General features: G+C 44.2%; 1 protein-coding gene across 1 annotated transcript in view; it reads right to left on the bottom strand.

Annotated features, from left to right (window-relative positions):
* The window catches only part of APPL2 (adaptor protein, phosphotyrosine interacting with PH domain and leucine zipper 2), a 96133-nt gene that overhangs the window by 47744 nt on the left and 26620 nt on the right, over positions 1 to 21769 (bottom strand). Inside the window, exons 6-7 of the mRNA XM_030214153.1 lie at positions 9466 to 9507; positions 8119 to 8177 (exon numbers count right to left, since the gene is read on the bottom strand). Coding sequence (XP_030070013.1) covers positions 8119 to 8177; positions 9466 to 9507 — 101 coding nt within the window. The remainder of the gene's footprint in view (positions 1 to 8118; positions 8178 to 9465; positions 9508 to 21769) is intronic.

The raw sequence follows: 21769 nt of genomic DNA, 5'->3' as shown, positions 1-21769 counted from the left end.
GAGGATCCATTCCTTCTGAACAGGATTCCTTTGTGTTTATCCCACACAATTTTGAATTCCGTTACCGTTTTCATCTCCACCATCTCCCTCGGGAGGGCATTCCAAGTATCCACCACTCTCTCCGTGAAAAAATACTTCCTGACATTTTCCTTGAGTCTGCCCCCCTTCAATCTCATTTCATGTCCTCTAGTTCTACCACCTTCCCGTCTCCGGAACAGGTTCGTTTGCAGATTATATATCAACGTTTTTTTATTGAAAACAGTGCACAGAAAAAAAGAAATAAAATACTTCAATATGCTGTTTCTCAATTCAAAGAGCATCCATTAACATAACTTTGCTGTATTACATAGCTTTTCCTAACTGTCTCCAAGTTTTCCCTTGCCCCCCCACCCTCCCCCCTTGTTTATCTCACCCATGTTAATTATCATACAGTGTCATGATGAAACAATGTACCATTACAAATTATTAACAACAAGGCTTCGACCTTTCTGTGTCATTTTGTCTAAGTAGCATCCCCATACTTTAAGAAATCGCACTTTCCTTTTGCAATATCCTTTCACCTCTTTCGCCTCCCACACCAGCAGCTGGTGCACCTGGTTACGCCAATGCCAGTAAGAAGGCGGTGTGGCTACCGTCCAACATTGCATTATACATTTCTTCGCCACCAGACATAATTTACGATACAGTAATGTTTTGTCGGCATTTAGTCTTAATGGTGGTTCTTTCAGATCTAATACCAATTGTAGCGCATTCATGTTTATTGTAGTACCCAGCACACCTGTCAAGTAACTATTTGTCTCCAATATCTCTGTATTACTACGCAACCCCACATCGCGTGAAATAAAGAATCATCATATAAATTGCATTTCAAGCAAAGAGCTGTCTCAATGCCCCCAGATTTATATAGCTGAACTTGAGTAAAGTAGGCTCTATGAAGAATCCTGTACGCACATTCCCTGTAAGCTGCTCCCCCTATTATTCTTGGTATATCTTTTATCTGCGCAATAATGTCCCAAGATTCCAGATTGTGGCCCACATCCTTTTCCCATTTCTTTCTAATCTGGGTCAGCTCTTTCCCCGGAGCTAGCCCCCACAGTTTCTGATGTATATGAGATATGGATGGAGCATTTTCAGAAATCTCATCAAAAAATATTTCAATGTTATTCCCCAATTTACGATGCAGTGCTTCTTTATCTAAAGTTTGTATATAATGTTTAAGTTGACAATGCGCGTACTTGTCACCCCATCCCTGCTCGCCCTGAGCCAACAGTTGCGGCAGCGGTATTATGTCCCCATTCTCTCCCAATACATCTGCTAAGCGAGTCACTCCTAGCTGTGCCCATCTATCAAAAGTTTTGTTTTCCAGCCCTGGCACAACTGCAGGATTGCCTCTTATATTTATGTGGTCAGTCACTCTTGGATCTCCACCCATTAATGTCCCTAAGAACCTCCACGCTGCTCTGATGGAATTAAGCAGCACATTATGTCTGAGTCTATGTGGAATCTCTTTTTTCTGTAAGTGAGCTAGTGTTATACCATGATATGGATTATACAACGCTTCTTCTCTCTCTAAAGGTGTATGTTCCTGGGAGTGAAATAGCCAATCTCGCACCTGCCGCAACAGACATGCCATATTATAATATTTAATATTGGGTATTCCCAATCCCCCTTGTCTCCATCCACCCAACATATATTTCAACTGCATCCTAGCTTGTTTTTTGGCCCAACAAAATCTGGACACCAAGCGATACAAACATTTTATATCCTTCTGTAGTAACGCTATGGGCAGGATCTGTAATGTATAGAGCCATCTCGGCAATATCACCATTTTGATGAGGCCGATCCTCCCCGCTAAGGACAGCGTTAAGGTGCCCCATGAATCTAACTGCCGAGCTGTCTGCTCCAGTAGTCTGGTGACATTTAAAGTATAAATCTCTCTCGGTTTGATCGGCAGTAAAATCCCTAAATATGTAAAATAATTTGTCGCTCGTTTCAATGGAAAGCCATCCGGCCAGAGAGTTTGGATATCTAGATTTATTGCAAGAGCTTCAGATTTGTCTATGTTTAGTTTAAAGCCCGAATAATCTCCATATTCCCGAAATATCTCTAAAAGATTCTGTAAAGTCTCCTTCGGTTTTGTAATTATCACTAATAAGTCATCAGCGAATGCAGCAAGTTTAAATTCTTGATTTCTAACCTGTATCCCAGGGATCGCTTTGCAATCACATAGGTCTCTAATTAAAGGATCCAATTGAAGCGCAAATAAGAGGGGTGACAGTGGGCACCCTTGCCTAGTACCCCTACCAATTTGAATTTCACCCGATACATTACCGTTTACCAGAACCTGTGCTCTAGGTAGGTAATACAAAGCTCTAATCGCTTGTACAAAGCTACCCTGAAATCCGTACTTCTCTAGCACCGAGTACAGAAAGGGCCACTCCACTCTATCAAATGCTTTTTCAGCGTCGAAGCTTATCATTAAAGCCTGGTCATGGGAGTGGCCCAATCCCTCCAACGACGCTATAATTCTCCTCAAATATTTGGTGATTGATCTTCCTTGCACGAATCCTATCTGGGCCGTATGAATAAGATGGGGTAGTACCCTGCCCAATCTATTTGCTAAAATTTTGGCAAATAATTTGGCTTCTTGGTTAATTAAGGAGATGGGTCTATAAGAAGTTACTAGCTTTTCATCTCTTTTGGGTTTAGGGAATACCACTATCCGGGCCAAGTTTAAATGTGCAGGCATCTTGCCACTTTCCATCCATTCATTAAACACTTTGACCAATGTAGGGACTACCGAGTCTCCCATTAGCTTATAAAATTCTGCTTTGTATCCATCCGGGCCAGGGGCTCTGCCTGACTTACTCTGAGCTATCACCCAAGCCACCTCGTCTGCACTAATTTTGGCATTTAATTGATTACAATCACTAAGTTGTAATTTCGGGGTCTGAACCCCATCCAAGTACATCTCTCCTGAAAGTCCCTGTTGTTCTGATGCTTTATAGAGACTTTGATAATATGTTTGGAACGCTAATCTAATCTCTTGATTAGAGTGGAGACAATTCCCCTTCTTAGTTTTAATAGCTGTTACAGTCCTTGAGGCATATTTTGATGCAATAAGTCTAGCTAGGTATTTGCCTCCTTTGTTCCCATATCGATATAGTTGAAACCGATAATAGGCTTGAGATTTCAATTCTCTATCATGCAAAAGTGAGTTCAGGGTTGTTTGTAGTTCCATCACCTCTTGTCTGATCCTAGTACTTGGGGTTGAACCATATTGTCTATTCAATTTAACCAGTTGCCTTTCAAGCCGCACAATTTCTCTATCTCTTGCACGTTTATATTGGGTGACATAACTTATTATTTCTCCTCTTAAAACTGCTTTTGCGGCTTCCCAGAAATTAGTGGTACTCCCAACCGACCCCTCATTGAAATGTTTATACTCAGTCCACTTATTTTGTAAGTATTCCCAAAACCGTGCGTCTCTTAACAAGTATGCTGGAAACGTCCAGCTTTTTAATTTCTCTTCCTCCTCTCCCCCACTCCAGCCCACTCGTATCACCGAATGATCCGATATAACGCAGGGATCTATATGTGCCTCTGTAATGTCTGTGAGTAATGTGCGTGAAGCAAGCAAATAGTCAATTCTAGCCGAGGTGCCATGTGCTCTAGACTGATGTGTATATTCCTTTTCTAGTGGATGCAGTGTCCTCCAGATGTCGACTAGCTCAAGCGTGGCGCAAAAGTCAGGCAAACCCCTAGTGCTTATCCTTCTTAAATCAGTTGGGGGATGTGTTCTATCTAGTATAGGATCCCAGGTCATATTAAAATCGCCTCCTAATATCATGGGCAGTGTTTCTAGCTGCATGAGCTGTTTAAGCATTTTCTTATAGAATTTTACATCTATTATGTTAGGAGCATAAATGCTACCCAAAATTAATTTTTGTCGATTCAGAGTAACAATGCAGAAAACAAATCTACCTTCCGGGTCTCGTATCGTTTTGTGCACCTGGATTGCTATCCCTTTTCTAAAAAGTATTGCCACCCCACCTTTGCGCCCCACTGCCGCAGTTGCAACACAGTCTGCAACCCACCACCTAGCCAATTTAGTGTGTTCAATATCTGACAAGTGCGTTTCTTGTAGCATCACTATATCTACTCCAATGCGCTTAAGGTATCGCAAAATCTTGGGAGCGCTTGATGGGGGAGTGAATACCTCCTACATTCCAAGATGCTACCTTAATCTATTAACCTCCAGTATTCAGCCTATCTATCCCCAAAATATCTTTTACATTTGAGAGAAACCAGCCCAGCCTCCAGCCTCCCTCATGTGAATACCAGGCTCTAACAGGCTTCAGCCTTCGTTTACATGACACTGAATAAATCAATCCCCATCCACCCAACCCCCGTTTTAGCCCAATCTCCCCCCTCCCTAACCCTCTTAGTTCCCCCCTTCTAGTCCCTTCCATTCCCTAAGGAATCAGGTCACTTACAACGCCCCTACTCCTCTTTCCATGATACTTCTTGCTCATCATTATTCGTCTAACGACTATGACAGATTATTCCTGTATATTTCCCTCCAATCAGCCCCCCTCCATTCAGTGTTTCCTTTCTCCTTCCAAATAAAGTAAATTAACCTAAACCACATCAACTGCCCTATTACATATTCAGTCCTCTCTGTCCAACCCACAACCATCCCTATCGGGTATTTTATTTTCCCAAACAGTGAGCTATACTTTCATCACTTAACAACAGTTTGTTTTTGTTTCTTTCATTTATATCAGGATGTTTAGAATTTGCAACGCTGGTCTCAGTGAGCAGGATAATGTTCAAACAGTGTCAGTGCACCAACAGTTGTCCAAATGGTAATCCAGCTCTCCCTTTAATTTATCAGGATCTCATGTCCATCCTATACAGCGTCACCGATATCCTAGCAATGCCCGCCAACCATATTGTCTTCCACTCAATTCTCATGCTCATCAATACGTTATATAAATTCAATGTCTCATATTAGGGTTCTTATTCAGTAGACGTTCACATAAAAAGAACATCTTACCATACTATATCCAATCTTCGCGTGTTTCCTCTGTGCGGTCGTTTCCCATGTTCAATATCTTCCAAGGTGATTTGTAATCCAAAGTTCTATAGCAGCTCTGTGTATTACATCGCCAACATTATTGACCCGTTGCCATCTGTTGTACAAACAATTGCGCTTCCTCCACTGAAGTAAACAGCTTTGTTCCCGAGTGATGAATAACCCTCAATTTTGCCGGGTAAAGCAGCGCAAATTTGACTTTCCGATTGACGAGCTCAGAACAGACTGGCGAAAACTTTTTTCTTTGCGCTGCCACCGCTGACGAATAGTCTTGGAAACAGAGCACTCTACGATGCCCGCTGTGCAGCTCTTTTCCACTTCGCAATGCTTGTAGAATCGCGTTTTTATGAGCAAAATTAAGAATTTTACAAATAACCACACGTGGTCTTCCTTCCGCCGTCTGCTTTAGGCCCAAGCGATGTGCCCTTTCAATTTTCAGCGGGCCCAGTGCCTCCGGCAGTTCAAGCTCATCTGCTAGCCACGTTTCAAGATATCTGCTCAAGTCACGATCTCCTTGCCCCTCCGCCAGACCTACTATGCGAAGATTATTCCGTCTGGATCTGTTTTCTAAGTCTTCCAACTTTTCGTCATACGAGGCAAGTGTTTTTTTCAACTGATTGACTTCTGACTCTAATATTCCGACTCGGTCTTCGGTATCACTAGCTCGTTGTTGGTAATTTGTCATATCCAGTTGAATGTGAGTTACACTACTGTGTAGCGATTCTAATTTAGTGTCCAGCGAGCTGAGTTTTTTTTCAAGTATGGCTTCTAGGGCCTGTGTGACTTCACCTACGATCTCGGCGGCCCATGCGGATCCAACCGCTGATGTTCCTGGGCTCGCCGGCGCCGCCATTTTGTCCTCAGTCGATCGGCTCTTATCTTTCTCTTTTCGAGCGTATTTTGTCGCCATAATCTTTTAAAGAGGTGATCAAGGGATCTCCTGTCGTTTCAATGATCTTTCCTCTCACGGGTGGCAGTTTGAAAGTTCTTTTGAGCGAGTTTAGTAGCTCGATTCTTGAGGAGAAGGCAGGAGCAATCTTTTTAGCGTCTGCTCCTGTGCATAGCGTCACGTGACCCCCTTCGTTTGCAGATTAATACCTTTCAAATATTTGAAGGTCTGAATCATATCACCCCTGTTTCTCCTTTCCTCCAGGGTATACATGTTCAGCAAGCCTCTCCTCATACATTTTGTAACACAAATCCCATACCATTTTTGTAGCTTTTCTTTGCACCGCTTCAATATTTTTTACATCCTTAGTAAGATTAAAAAAAAAAAAAAAAGGCAGAGAAACAGGAGTGGAGAGTCTGGTTTTTTTGCACTCTTAGTGGTGAAGTGCATGATAATTAACTGGAAAGTAAATGTTTAACATTTTATACCAGCTGAACAAAAATTACGATCCCACAGTCAATCTCTGGTAAAAACCACAATATCAAATGTCCAAAGAACCAGAGAGTCATAGAAACGGAGTAAAATATAGATAGAAAAGAGGATCAACCCGACACTCTCACAATTTATAACAAAAGAAATTTTTTGTGTGGATGGAGATATGTACATATTATAGCACCTATGGGCATATTTTGTGACTTCATCCAAACTCACCCCCCAAATGCACCTATACCCAGGTCATGCACAAGTACATGCATACTGGGGTAATTTTATGAGGTCTTTTATGAACGTAAACTCCTGCAGTATAATTTTAGCAGCCCCCCCCCCCCATTTAAAAGATACACAATGAGAAGAACGTACATATTTTTATACAATTGGAATATAGGCATGTTTGGAGGCAGACGTATTACTGGATTCATGATTTATGCATATAAATTGTCTGGAGCAATTTTATAAAGACACAAATTTGAGCGCACCCCCAATTTCATTGAATGAGACAATTAGTACAAATAATTTGCTTTTTTAACAATTATTGGAGCTTACTGGAATCAATTAGGATGTATGCATGTAAATTTTGCATGGGTCCTGAAACAGGGGGTGCTGGCCTGGGAGGGTCATGGGTAGTTTGGGGTGGATTGTGGGCGTGGTTTTGGGTTGGTGCGCCAATTATAGAATAAGGGGGTTCTGCGTGTTAATTTAGGCGGGGGCATTTTTGCATGTTTTTGTTGGTGCAAATGGACATGACTAAATTTATGCACAACCCCCCCCCCCCCCCCGGGATTTAAGTGCTATTCTATAAACCACGCCTAACTTTAGGCACGGCTTATAGAATAGCGCTTAAGCAATTTTTTTCCAGTGTCAACTTTTTTTTTTCAGCGCGATTTATAGAAATCACCTCAATAGGATTCTTATTGACAGTAGTTATACTCTGACCATGTTCCCCATTATCCTGCTACCCCCATATCCATTCCTTTCCATCTTTCTACACCTACCTCCCAACGCTCTTTTCCTTCTGAACCCAATCCCTCCAATGTTTAACTTACTTTCCGCTAACCCCATTAGTTTTGCGTTTACCACAAACTGTATATTCTTCTTACGACTTTGTAATTATTTATATTGTTACTATGTAAGCCGCATTGAGCCTGCCATGTGTGGGAAAGCGCGGGGTACAAATGTAATAAATAAATAAAATAAAAATAGGTGCTCACTTGGCTTGCACATGTACTGTAAAATTACTCTCATGGAGGACAATTCTATAACAGGGTGTCTACTGTATGTGAAGCCCGCCTTCTTTTATAGGATACCACCCTAACAGGTAAAATACACATCTACAATTTAGATGCAAGCATTTACAGAAACCACAGAGCTAATGTAAATTCTTGCAAATTAAATCAAAACAAACTATAATGTTCTATAATTTACATGCATAATTGTGCACCTGCCCACTCTCCACCCAGACTCTGTCCACGAGTACGTCCACCTTCAAACTATGCATCTCCACATTTAGGTGCCAAACACACGTCTATGCTAGCTTTCAGGTCATTTACGTACATAACAGGCACCTAAATGTTGGGGTCCACTTTACAGAATGATGACAAAACAAAAATATATCCACCCAGAACAATTATTTTACCTTCTCATTTTCTCGCCTCTTTGGTAACCGGCTGTATTTTGCCATTGATATGTCATGCTCTATAAAAAGAAGCATCGTTCACTATCAGGATACACTCCATGTGGATGTCATACAACTCTAATTAAGCAACAAAAAAGCGGAGAGGAAAAACCTCACGCAAATCAAGGACAAAGAAAACGAAAAAGTGAGGACAAATGTAGAGGAGATCCAAGTAACTTTATTGATAATCGGATAACGACCAGACACGGCCGTGTTTCGGCATCAAAGCCTGCATCAGGGGTCAAACAAATCTTCTTGGGCTTCATTGGAACAGATGAAGCCCGAGAAGATTTGTTTGACCCCTGATGCAGACTTTGATGCCGAAACACGGCCGTGTCGGGTCGTTATCCGATCAATAAAGTTATTATACAACTAATTAGCATATGCTACATTAAAGGGGAAGGTCAGACGGCCAGACCAACTGCTTTAGTGGGAAAAGGGTAGGACAACATTCCCAAGGACTGCTTTTTCCGTTTAGAGAGGGATCTGACCTAAAATGTCTTACCAAAGCTTCTCAACAGCAACAGCATGTGAATATGGAAAATAAAACAAAAAACAAAAGTAACCCCCAACATTATGAACCTCTTTTACCAAGCTGTGACAAAGGGAGGCAGCACTGGCGTCGGCGCGTTTTTCACTTGCGCCAAGGCCCCCTTTTACCGCAGCGGGTAAAAGGGAAGTTTCTCTTTCCTGCAGGAAGTGGCCGTAAGGCAAGTAAAGCATTTGCTGTGTGTAAATTTCAGGGGGGGGAGGACTGAGGTGGTGGAAAGGGCTCCTGGGTTAACCTGGCGTTAACCGGGCAGTGTGTGGTACTACCCTATTACCACCGGGTACGCTCCAGCGCTACAAAAATAAATATATTTTTGTACCGCTGGAACACTGAATTTGGGGAGAACCTCTGGGCTGCTACAGTAGCCCAGAGGTACTTCCTGTTTAGCGAGCCTATAGGGTCTATATTAGTAAAAGGGCCTATATTAGGTATAGAATCTGGAGAAAACGAGGCAGCATATTAACTACTAATAAAAACAGATGAACAATACTTTTATCTTTGCAGACAAATTGAAGAAATCCTTTAGAAAACAGAATCCAATATCTTTAGGATGCTTTATACAAATTAGATTTTTCTTTTCAAGGGGATGTGTTAATGCTAAATTTTTTGGGGAAAAGTACAGATATCCTAAATTCAAGAGACTTGCCTCCCTTACACCCCCCCCCCCTACTACTGTATTTTACCAAACGAGCTCAAACTGCATTAACGTGTGTGACTGTAAAGAGAGAGACAGCATCAACATAAAAACAGAAACTTACCATTACTAGCAAGACTGAAGAGATCCTTTAAAGTGCTTACCTCTGGAAAGAAAAATAAAAAGGTGAACATTTCAGAGGACAGAAAGCTGTTATAAAAATTTCACAGATAAAACCTTAATCCTAATGGGGATATATATATATATATATATATATATATATAATAGGAGGTACCTAAAACATTAACAACAAACAGTACTCCTGTTCTATAAATTACAAAATCTTTATTAGTGAAAACAAACCAGTGCATTAAAAGCATTACCAAATAGTATCCCTGCAACTCACTCACACTGCCATCCACACCAGACTTATACCCTGATTACATATGTAAATCCCACACAGAACATTGAACAAAAACCCTAAATTGCAGTTTCTTCAGCCTCTGTATATCACCAGAGCACAATCTCAAAAAAGATCAGTCAGTGAGCCTTAAAAAAAAAAAAAAGTGGCACACAAAACCCAGTTCTTAATAATCACAGCAGATATTGAACGTTACTGATCTTTGTATCCAACAAGTTCTCAAGTGAAGAAAAAAAAACTCCACTGCAATATAAAGCCACTGTTCTTATCCCTGTGATTAAAAAAAAAACCCACAGGGAAACACTGGGAATTGCAGAGTCACACAAATCTTCTGTGATCCTCCTGCACACAGTCAAACCTTTAAATTAAAAGGCAGCCAAAGAATGCTTCAGGTCAGTGGGAGGCTTCCAGGGATAGGTAAATTAAACCCACATAGTTGGTATACTCCAAAGTTTCCCTCCATATGTGATCAGGGTGTAAGTCTGGTGTGGATGGCAGTGTGAGTGAGTTGCAGGGATACTATTTGGTAATGCTTTTAATGCACTGGTTTGTTTTCACTAATAAAGATTTTGTAATTTATAGAACAGGAGTACTGTTGTTTGTTAATAAAAATTTCACAACCATAAAAAAAGGTCATCAGTGCCTAGTACAGAACTCAAAAAGCCAGGGGAAATTAGAATCTGCGCCATGTTAATCAAGATTCAAAAACATGTACAACACATTTTAAAAATGAATACACTTACCTCATCTGATAATGGCTCTGCAGCTGCAATCTTTTGAAACTGCATCATCACTCATTACATGCATAAACAAGCCATATTACAGGCAAATTGTCATACATGAATTTAGAAGGAGCTCAACATTTACATACGTGCAGGTGGCATGCACAGATTTGGCAGGAGCATGTTCTGGGTGGTCCTTAAAACCTGTATAATGTGTGTGCATTGTTTATTTTGTAATGGCAATACAGATATACTTAAAATAAATTCTCCACTGTCATTTTCACCTGCTCCGAGACACATTAAAAGTTAGCAAACTGTTTGCTTGGATCTAGAATTTGGAGGAATGATTGAGGGGGGAACTGTGCTTATCTCTCTGGTGCAAAAAAAAACCCAATAATGCAAAGATCTGAAATTTGGAACTCAGCTTCTTAACTTGCATCCCCTTGCATGGACAGCTTTGAAAATCTGCCATTTACTCATGCAGATAGCAAAATACCACTTATGGGAAATGTTACCACTTATATAAAACCATGAGTGTTCTTACTGTACATACTAGCAAACAATTTATAAATATTGGTTAGGATGTGGAAATACTAAATCGACAGAGCAAGGCGAGATACGATAGAACTAGAGACCGTTTCCAAAATAATCCCGCTACCAAGACCCTGAAGCAGCTTGACGAAACGCTGGCCATTGTTGGCTTGGAGCGATAGAGAGAAAAATTGAAGAACCTTCTAGTGCTGGTAGCTGGCGGTTTGAAAGATAAGTGTTCTTTCAATACCATATTTTGCATTACCCTGTAGATCGAGTGAGATTCATCATATTGATCAATGTGTGATAGATATTTAAACATCGCACAATATAGAAGTTTTTTTTGGCCAATGATGATCTTTTGAGACCCGTTTAAGCTCCAATAGATAGCTACAATCTAGGAGCTCTGTGAGGCCTTTTGCCTTCTAAACTACAGCACGGTATTATTTTTTGAGACTTTAATCATTTTCATTTAGTGGAAATTATTGTGCTTGGGTATTATCATACTAGCAAACATACATTTTCCAAGGTGCTTTATGAATTTTACAAAAAGCTCCATAAAATATAAGGATTGTGAAACAAAGGGTGTAATTTTATAAAGGTTTTTCTTCATGTAAAAAAAATGTACAGCTTTTCTTGTGTATATACACCTGCTAAAGGCAGATAAGGACCAAACGGCCCATCCAGTCTGCCCATCCTCAGTAACCACTAAACTCCTCCTTTTCCTAAGAGATCCCACATGCCTGTCCCACGCTTCCTTAAATTCTGACACAATCCTTGTCTCCACAACCTCCAACAGGAGGCCATTCCACGCATCCGCCACCCTTTCCATTAAAGAGTATTTTTTTAGATTCCTCCTAAGCTTCATCCTTCATCTTTTGAAAGTTACTCTCCTCGTATTGAGCATCTGCTAAGATTATTCCTGCTGAATTGGGTCATCCTTCAAACCTACTGTTTCCTGGATTCTGGAAGATACTTCAAACTGGGCAGGCGGCACCTAAGCACTCTCCTTTCATGCCACAACATCCAGGACAAATAGCGACACTTGACAACTTATCTAAGAAAGAGTGGAATTTATTATGGCCGCAGCATTCTACATCTTCATAAATGTAAACATATTTATAGAATTGATCAATTTTCATTCACGTGTACATGTTACACTAATAATTACCTATATGCCTATAATGACCTAGCCTTTTGAGTCACACAGCTCGTTCTACTTCTGCCTTTGCCACGAGGAATATTTCTGGTCCACCTGGAACCTATGTCATTGGCATGCCCAGGCATCCACATTATAGCTTTTGATCAGGAGAGTGCCATTAAAGCATATCCCCTTCTCAATCGTTGACTCTCTTTCCTGAAGTCTTCCACCTCCCCATTCCGACCAAGTCTGAGGTAGGTCCTGTTAAACATCTATTACTCTGGCCCTGGCCCCCTTCTGTACAAGAGGGGAACTACTGCTGGCCTTAGACATCAACCATGCCCCTGCCTGCATGGGCCAATAACCACTTGACATTTGACCTTGATTTGGTCTGCAATACTGCTGCTGTGTATTCTATCAGGCTAGGACCTACCGCCTGTCAAATGCTACAACGAAATGCTGTCCTAGACATAGGGAGGTGGGGTGGGTGAGCCGTTGGTGCAGCAGGCAAAAATGGCAATTGTATTTTTGCAATTGCTGTCCTTATTGCTTCCAGTGGACATCCCCTTTCTCCGCCTCCTGTCCTTCCTTTCTGGCTATGTCTCCTCCTCTCTCATCTATTTTTCCTTCCTCCCCTTTCCTATCCTCAAACTGACTTCCTTAAGCCTCTTATCTCTGCTTTACCCTCCCTCAGCCCACTAACCCCAAGACCATCTCCTCTGGCCTTGCTGGGCCGCTGCCCGTTTGTGTTGCTGACCATCTAAAGTCTGGGTCACTGGCCTAAATATTTGAAAAATTCACAGTGAGGAAAAAAATAAGAAAATGTGCCATTTAGTTATTTTGGGGCCCTTTTACAAAGGCACACTGAAAAGTGGCTTACGGTAGTGTACATGCATGTTTTGGGCGCATGCAGAATCATTTTTCAACGCACCTGTAAAAAATACCTTTTTAAAATTTTTGTCGAAAATGGACATGCAGCAACATGAAAATTGCCATGTATCCATTTTGGGTCCGAGACCTTACCGCCAAGTCATTGACCTAGCGGTAAAGACCACATGGTAACCGGGCAACAATGACCTGCGTGCGTCCGAAAATAAAAATTTTTTCTCGGATGCACGTATAGGACGCGTGCCAACAATGAAATTACCGCAAGAGCCACGTGGTAGCTGAGCGGTAACTCCATTTTGGCACGCGTAAACGCTTATGCGACTTAGTAAAAAGGCCCCTTTATGTGGTCTGCCATCTTGCAACAGAAAGAGTTAAAAACCACTTCCCTCCCCCCTCCCATATACCGCTGAATTACTGTGCAGACACAAAATTTACCTTGCAAAAATCTTGCAGGAAAAACAAAATTACTCACCTGTAGCAGGTGTTCTACAGAGACAACAGGGCATAAATTCTTATTCAGGGGTTGACAACATTTTGTAGGAGCTTTTGAGCAGGCATACTGCACTTGCGCGCCTGTTCCCACTTTCCACTGTCACGTAGGACCTCCTCAGTCCATGACAGCCTTAAAGGAACAACTCCTTTGGAAGGTGGATAGGTTGGGAGGATTTAAGTCCTGCTATCCTTGGAGAACACTTGGTTTTCTTCAGTGACATGTAGAACAGATAAGTCTTCGATCATGGGACTCCCTAACTATATGCTGGATTCAACAGACAAAAAAAGGAACAACATAACTAGTGGTCATGGGTGTAGTTTGACTGTTTCATTTGGGGGGGGCGGGGCAAAAATGCATATTCATTTGCATATATATATATATATTCAAATGAATATGCTAATATGGAGGAAGGAAGGAAGGGAAAAAGATCTGGCTTTTTTGGGGGAATAACCATAATTCTCCCCTTCCTCTGCCCTCCGCTCCATGTCCAGCAACTTTCCATTCTCCCCCTGCCTTCTCCTCCATCCATCTCCAGCAAATTTCCTCTCTCCCCTGTCCCCTCCATCAATCCCTGTTGTCCAACAATTCTTCTCTCTCCCCTGCCCATCCTGTTTCTTTCCATCCCCTTCTCTTCCCCTCCCCATTCTATTCAGCGTCTCCCTCCCCCTTCAAAGCATCTCCCAAACGACAACGTGGATGCAGCAGCAGCAGCTCACACAGGTTTGCTTGCTGTGTTTGTGAATGGCGACAGCTGCACGGAGGAGTGGAAATGGCTTCCTTACTTACAGACTAGATAGGCCTGGCTCACTCCACTCCCGAAGCTGCAGCGGCGAATGGGCGGGTGGGAAAGCAGCAAGCAAGCAGCCACGTGAACTCTGTCCTTCACTTCCTGAATCCAGCCCTCTCTCTGCGTCCCGCCTTCCTCTGATGTCATTTCCTTTGGGGTGGGCGGGACGCTGAGAGAGGGCAGGATTCAGGAAGCGAAGGACAGAGTTCACGTGGCTGCTTGCTTGCTGCTTTCCCACCCGCCCATTCGCCGCTGCGGGAAAGAACTCGTCTTCGTCGTTTGGGGGGGCCCATGCTAGTGGTGTTGCAACAGGCAGATACTAAAATATTTTTGGCAGCAACAAGCAACAATTTTTTATTTTTTTTGGAAGACATCATGGGACTGAAAGTAATGGGCCTAGGAGGGATAGGGTTGGATTCTAAACTCCAAACATATTGGGAGGGCTGTCTAGCCAAATCTACTGTCGTGTTGGGAGTCCTGTTCTAGATAGTAGTGGGAAGTGAACGTATACACCGGTCCGAATTGTAGCCCTGCAAATCTCTTCTACAGAGGTCGACCTCAAATGGGCTACCGATACTGCCATAGCTCTGATATTTATTTATTTATTTATATTCAAAAAGTATAGTCCGCCTCTCTTTGGGATTCTAGGCAGATTGCAACATTATGACCTGTGATATGACTCTCGACACTCGCACCTCTCAGGACATAAGTGAGAAAATGCACTCTGCCTGCCAATTAGTCAGTGTGCATTTGCCAACAGAAGTCTTCATCCTGTTAGGGTCAAAAGAAACAAAAAGCTGCAAAGGCTAAAGCACTCTTACAGTCCAAAATATGCAGTGAGCTTTTGCTTTCATGGGCATAAGACTTAGGGAAAAAGATGGACAGGACAGCTGACTAGTTAAGACGGAAATCTGACACTACCTTAGGAAGGAACTGGATAGGTATGCAGCACCACTGTATTATTGAAAAACTTTGTCTAAGGTGGATCCACTACTAGAGCCTGAAGCTCACTATTCCTGTGAGCTGAAATCACCATCACCAAAATAGGACCATCCAGGTCAGGTAGTTCAAACAGTAGGTATCTAGTGACTCGAAAAGGAGCTTGCACCTTTTAAAATCACAGTTCTAGAAGTAAGATAGACAGTATGCAGTTTTGGAAGAAGACTGAATTGACCATTCCGGAATCAAATATAGGCGGCTTGCAGTGGCGTACCAAGGGGGGGGCGGTGGGGGCGGTCCGTCCCGGGTGCACGCCGCTGGGGGGTGCAGGTTACTTCTTGTTCTGGGGCAGAGGGAGCTGCAGCGAACGAGCAAAGTTAGTAAACTCACAGCAGGCCCGCGCTGCGGCCCCCCCCCCCCTCAGTGGCATGCACCCGGGGGGGGGCTCTTTCGCAGAGGGGGGTTTTTCACTGGGGGGGGGGTCCGCGCTGCATCGGGGGGGGGGGGGCACTGCACCCGGGGGGCGGGGCACCGCCCCGGGTGTCCGCCCCCATAGGAACGCCACTGGCAGCTTGGATATACAACTGGAATAATGTTTGTGAACAAGCACTAGGTAAGATTGCTCCCAAAATGGAAAAGAAAACCAAATGATCTAATAATAAAATGGCACAATTCAAATATATTATCTTTAAAACAAAAATATAGAAAGCAAATGGCATAAGAATAATACTGATTGTATTAAAATTAATTGGCAGAATGCAGTAATATAGGGAGGCAATAGTTGAGGTGAAGACATTCTTTTATGATTGACGAAGATATTTCTAATGTTAGGAAGCTTTTTCAAACAGTCAACAATCTGACTGATGCAAAATATGTTTGCCCTAAATCAGATGAAATACTACCCACAGCTACTCAATTAGCCAATCATTTTCAATCAAAAATATTAAGGCTTTATAAGGAGTTAAATAAACAGGATGAGTCTTAAGAACTGACTCCCCAGATATTTCTCATAAAGACTTTTTCCCCATAGACAGACTTTGGACTGACTTCTCTATAATATCTATGAAGGATTTCATTAGACTGTGTAATAAGTTTTCTAGGTCACACTAGCAGGGGCATAATCGAAAGAGAAGGACGCCCATCTTCCGACACAAATCGGGAGATGGGCGTCCTTCTCTCAGGATCTCCCAAATCGGTATAATCGAAAGCCAATTTTGGGCGTCCTCAACTGTTTTCCGTTGCGGGGACGACCAAAGTTCACGGGGGCGTGCTTAGGAGATGGGCATCCTCGGACGATAATGGAAAAAAGAAGGGCGTCCCTGACGAGCACTTGGCCGATTTTACTTGGTCCAATTTTTTTTCACGACCAAGCCTCGAAAAGGTGCCCGAACTGACCAGATGACCACCAGAGGGAATCGGGGATGACCTCCCCTTACTCCCCCAGTGGTCACCAACCCACTCCCACCCAACCCCCCCCCCCCCAAAAAAAAAAAAAACATTAAAAAACATTTTTTTTCCATGCTCTTTGCCAGCCTCAAATGTCATACCCAGCTCCATCACAGCAGCATGCAGGTCCCTGGAGCAGTTTTTAGTGGGTGCAGTGCACTTCAGGCAGGCGGACCCAGGCCCACCCCCCCCCCCCCCACCTGTTACACTTGTGGTGGTAAATTTGAGTCCTCCAAAACCCACTGTACCCACATGTAGGTGCCCCCCTTCACCCCTTAGGGCTATGGTAGTGGTGTACAGTTGTGGGGAGTGGGTTTTGGGGGGCGGGTTGGGGGGCTCAGTTCCCAAAGTAAGGGAGCTATGCACCTAGGAGCAATTTGTGAAGTCCACTGCAGTGCCCCCTAGGGTGCCCGGTTGGTGTCCTGGCACGTGAGGGGGACCAGTGCACAACGAATGCTGGCTCCTCCCATGACCAAATAGTCGTTTTTGAGATGGGCGTCCTCGGTTTCCATTAAATCGGCGAAAACTGAGGTCGCCCATCTCAACATTTAGGTCGACTAAATGTTGAGATTTGGGCGTCCCCGACCATATTATTGAAACGAAAGATGGACACCTTCACGGGGACATCCTCAGAGATGGGCGCCCCCGTTCGAAAATGACTCTCTACATATTATAGGTTATCTGCCCTACTCATTTAATGAAAGCTGTTCCACCTCAGCTTAAAGTTATCCTTTATCACTGGATGGAAGCGTCCTGTCAGGCGTATTTCTGAAAGATTATGGTAAAATGGTTCTTATGCCTATTATAAAAAAAAAATTCTAAATTTGCATCAAGTGAAATTACAAAATTATAGACCAGTATCTGTAATACGTTTTTTCATTAACGTTATGGAGGGCTTGGTCATTAAGCAGTTGGAGGCGTATTTTGACCATTTAACACCTGATAATAATTTGCACTTGCAACGTTCCAATGTCTCTGGCTGCGTTCTTAACCACCAGATGACGTCACTCTCCCACACTGGAATGCAACCAGAGACATTGGAACGTTGCAAGAGCTGTGGCTGCCTGGGTTCGTAACAGGCCCCGCCCTCGCGTCAAAACGTCATGACATCAAAGGGCGGGGCCTGTAACGAACCCTCTCACTCTCTCTAAGCCAAACGAAACAGCCTTCCCCCGAGGTTGCCGCCCCTGCAACCCCCTCTCTCGGTCACAGGTGCACAGTCAGTCCCGAGCAGCGCTAGCCACCCATCAGCACGTGGGGTCGACGGCGCTGGGGAGCGCACAAGCTGGCTGGCAGGCAGAGCTTGCGTACGTCGCCCTGGTGAATAGGGAAAGAGTGTGGGCTCCCGTTAGCATGACGTACGCGGAGTACAGCTGGGAGAGCAGCAGGGAGGGTGCTACGAAGTTGAAGCGCAAACCTCTCTCTTACACACACAAATGCACTCTCTCTCTCTCTGACACACACACATGTCTCTCAGCCACCCCCCCCCCCCCCCCCCCACAGCGTATTAGCAGCAAAGACACATCACAGCATCGCTCAGCCACATACAGAGGAAACCCACAAAACTCTCTCATTCACACACACACACTCTCTCTCTCAACCAACCCCCCCCCCCCCCCCCCCCACACACACACACACAGCAGCAAAGCACAGGCGTCGGAGCATCACTCAGCCCCATACAGAGGACACCCGCAAACCTCTCTCTTTCACACACACACACACACACTCTCTCTCTCAGCCAACCCCCCCTCCAAGCATATTAGCAGCAAAGCAGGGGCGTCGGAGCATCACTCAGCCCTATACAGAGCACAACACACAGATTTTTTTTTTTTTTAAAACGCATCTCATACCCCTGGACCATATTTCTCATTATACACAATTATTCCTTAACATCACTGCACATTTCTCCTAACAATTCCCTTAAAAACACTCGCCATTAGATGATAACCTTGCTAGCGCCCGTTTCATTTGTTTGAGAAACGGGCCTTTTTTACTAGTTTTACATAAATCTCAATCAGGTTTTTGTGTTGCTCATAGTATAGAAACGTTGTTTAATTTGAGCAACCAAGGTATCTACAAACTATGACCATTGGGAAACAAGTGTTAATTATGCAATTAGATCAAGTGCTTTTGACCTAGTAGATCATAACACATTGCTTTTTCTTTCGGATGACATAGAGATATCAGGAAACGTGTTGACTTGGATCAAGGGAATTCTTTCTACCAGGGCCGGTCCTAGGGTCTCTGGTGCCCACCTGCAGACTATTAGTTGGCGCCCCGCCCCGGGGCCATTACCTGGCTTAAAGAACTTGATTGAGAAGATTCTTCTTCTCTTCTGCTCTGCCGAGCGAGTCCCGACTGGTGGCGTGGCCCGTGGACGGCAGGGGTGGATGAAGAGTGCACTAGCCAGTGCAGGAAAGGTCAGGGCAGGGGCGGAAGCTTAGGCAGTGAGTCAGGCAGTCAGCTGGGAGCCTCAGCAAGCCGGCCGGAGGAGAACACGAGACACGAGATGCTTAGGCAGTTAGGCTACTCACTTGCTGCAACCGCAAGGCGCACTGGTGCGCACGCAGGGTGCCGCAGGGGGAGGAGGCGTTGTCTCGTGACGTCAGGAACGGAAGAGCCACTGGCCAGGCTGGAAGGAGACAAGCAGCGCCACGGAGGTATAAAGCGCGCGCGCCACCTCGTGCAGCATTACGGCGGGAACTGGAAGCGGGAAGGCCGTCGAACAGCTGGGTGGGCCACGGGAGCCGGCGCCCTTGAAGGCAGGCGCCCTCCTGCGGTGCTTACCCCGCTTACCGGTTGGACCGGCCCTGCTTTCTACAAGATCATACAGAGTTAAAATGCAGGGAGTTTTGGTCTCCAGTTTGTGGGGTGCCACAGGGCTCCCTGTTATCACCAGTCCTGTTTAATATCGTATTACCATCTTCGGGGGAGGGGGGGATAAAAACTAGAAGCAGCAGGCCATCAAACATTTATCTATGCAGATGATATTACTGTTTTATTTTTGGTTGATTCCAAGCTAAAAGATATAATTATGAGTTATCTCATCGTATTTCGCTGATCAGTGACTGGATGAGTAATACTCATTTGAAACTGAACATAAAAAAAAAATTCTTGCTGATGGGTTTTAAAGGAAATTGAAATAATAAATCAGCCTTTAAAATAGATGGTGTAAAATATAATTTGGAGAGATCTTTTAAATTACTGGGTATTACTCTGGATTGTAGATTAACAATGAAAGATCAGATTAATCATTTTGTAAAAAGTTCCTTCTGGATTATGAAGAAATTGAGAAGAACAGGCAGGGGCGTATCTGGACTCCGGCGGTAGGGGGGGCCAGAGCCAGAGGGAGGGGGCACATTTTAGCCCCCCCCCCCCGCCGCCGAGCCCCCACCGCCGAGCCCCCACCGCCACCAATGACTCTCTCCACCCCCCTCCCGCCGCCAACCCTCCCCCGCTGCCGTTCTTACTTTTGCTGGCGGGGGACCCCAACCCCCGCCAGCCGAGGTCTGCTTCCACCTGCCGCTGCCGTAAAAACTTCTTCTTCAGCCGGCGGGGGACCCCAAACCCCCGCCAGCCACCCCGCGGTGTTTAAAATTCATCTTCGGCCTCCGTGGCCGTGCTGCTGTGATAGGCGCTGTTGAAATCCACTTCGGAGTCTGACGTCGCAGCACGTACAACGTACAACGACGTCAGACTCCGAAGTGGATTTCAACAGCGCCTATCACAGCAGCACGGCCACGGAGGCCGAAGATGAATTTTAAACACCGCGGGGCGGCTGGCGGGGGTTTGGGGTCCCCCGCCGGCTGAAGAAGAAGTTTTTACGGCAGCGGCAGGTGGAAGCAGACCTCGGCTGGCGGGGGTTGGGGTCCCCCGCCAGCAAAAGTAAGAACGGCAGCGGGGGAGGGTTGATGGCGGTAGGGGGGTCCAGGGCAAAATCTGCGGGGGCCCAGGCCCCTGAGGCCCCACGCAGATACGCCCCTGAGAACAGGTACATATATATGACAAGAACAATTTAGACTGGTAGTCCAATCTTTAATTCTAAGCAAATTTGGACTTCTGTAATCTTGTGTATTTGAGCATTTCTAAGAACTCATTGAAAAGAATACAGTTCAAAATACAGTTTAATAGTGGAGGAGTGGCCTAGTGGTTAGGGTGGTGGACTTTGGTCCTGGGGAACTGAGGAACTGAGTTCGATTCCCACTTCAGGCACAGGCAGCTCCTTGTGACTCTGGGCAAGTCACTTAACCCTCCATTGCCCCATGTAAGCCGTATTGAGCCTGCCGTGAGTGGGAAAGCGCAGGGTACAAATGTAACAAAAATAAAATAGATACTATTGGAGATTCTACATGGAATGTTGCTACTATTGGAGATTCTACATGGAATGTTGCTATTCCACTAGCAACATTCCATATAGAAGGCTGCGCAGGCTTCTGTTTCTGTGAGTCTGACGTCCTGCACGTATGTGCAGGACGTCAGACTCACAGAAGCAGAAGCCTGCGCAGCCACATTGGTGATCTGCAAGGGCCGACTTCTACATGGAATGTTGCTAGTGGAATAGCAACATTCCATGTAGAATCTCAAATAGTAGCAACAGTGGAGTAGTGGCCTAGTGGTTAGGGTGGTGGACTTTGGTCCTGGGGAACTGAGGAACTGAGTTCGATTCCCAGCACAGGCAGCTCCTTGTAACTCTGGGCAAGTCACTTAATCCTCCATTGCCCCATGTAAGCCGCATTGAGCTTGCTATGAGTGGGAAAGCGCGGGGTACAAATGTAACAAAAAAAAAATTGGGGGGGGGGTTAATCTATGCCTGTAAGAAATCTGACTGGATAACTTCTTTTTTTGTTGCTCTTCACTGGCTTCTGGTGGAGGCGAGAATTTTTATATAAATTATGTTTAACATTTAAGATCCTAAACATAATAATACCTCAGTATATGTTTTCGCTTATATATAGACCATTAATCAGTATTATAGATCTCAAAATCTAATGCTACTGTTATTTTCAACTTCGAAAAGTACTTCATCTAAAAGAATATTTGTTTCTCTTTTTTCCTGTCGG

Source organism: Microcaecilia unicolor, chromosome 9 (assembly GCF_901765095.1).
Source record: "Microcaecilia unicolor chromosome 9, aMicUni1.1, whole genome shotgun sequence".
NCBI lineage: Eukaryota > Metazoa > Chordata > Amphibia > Gymnophiona > Siphonopidae > Microcaecilia > Microcaecilia unicolor.
The sequence above is the reverse complement of the archived record's forward strand: the minus strand, read 5'-3'. Positions and strand labels throughout refer to the sequence as shown.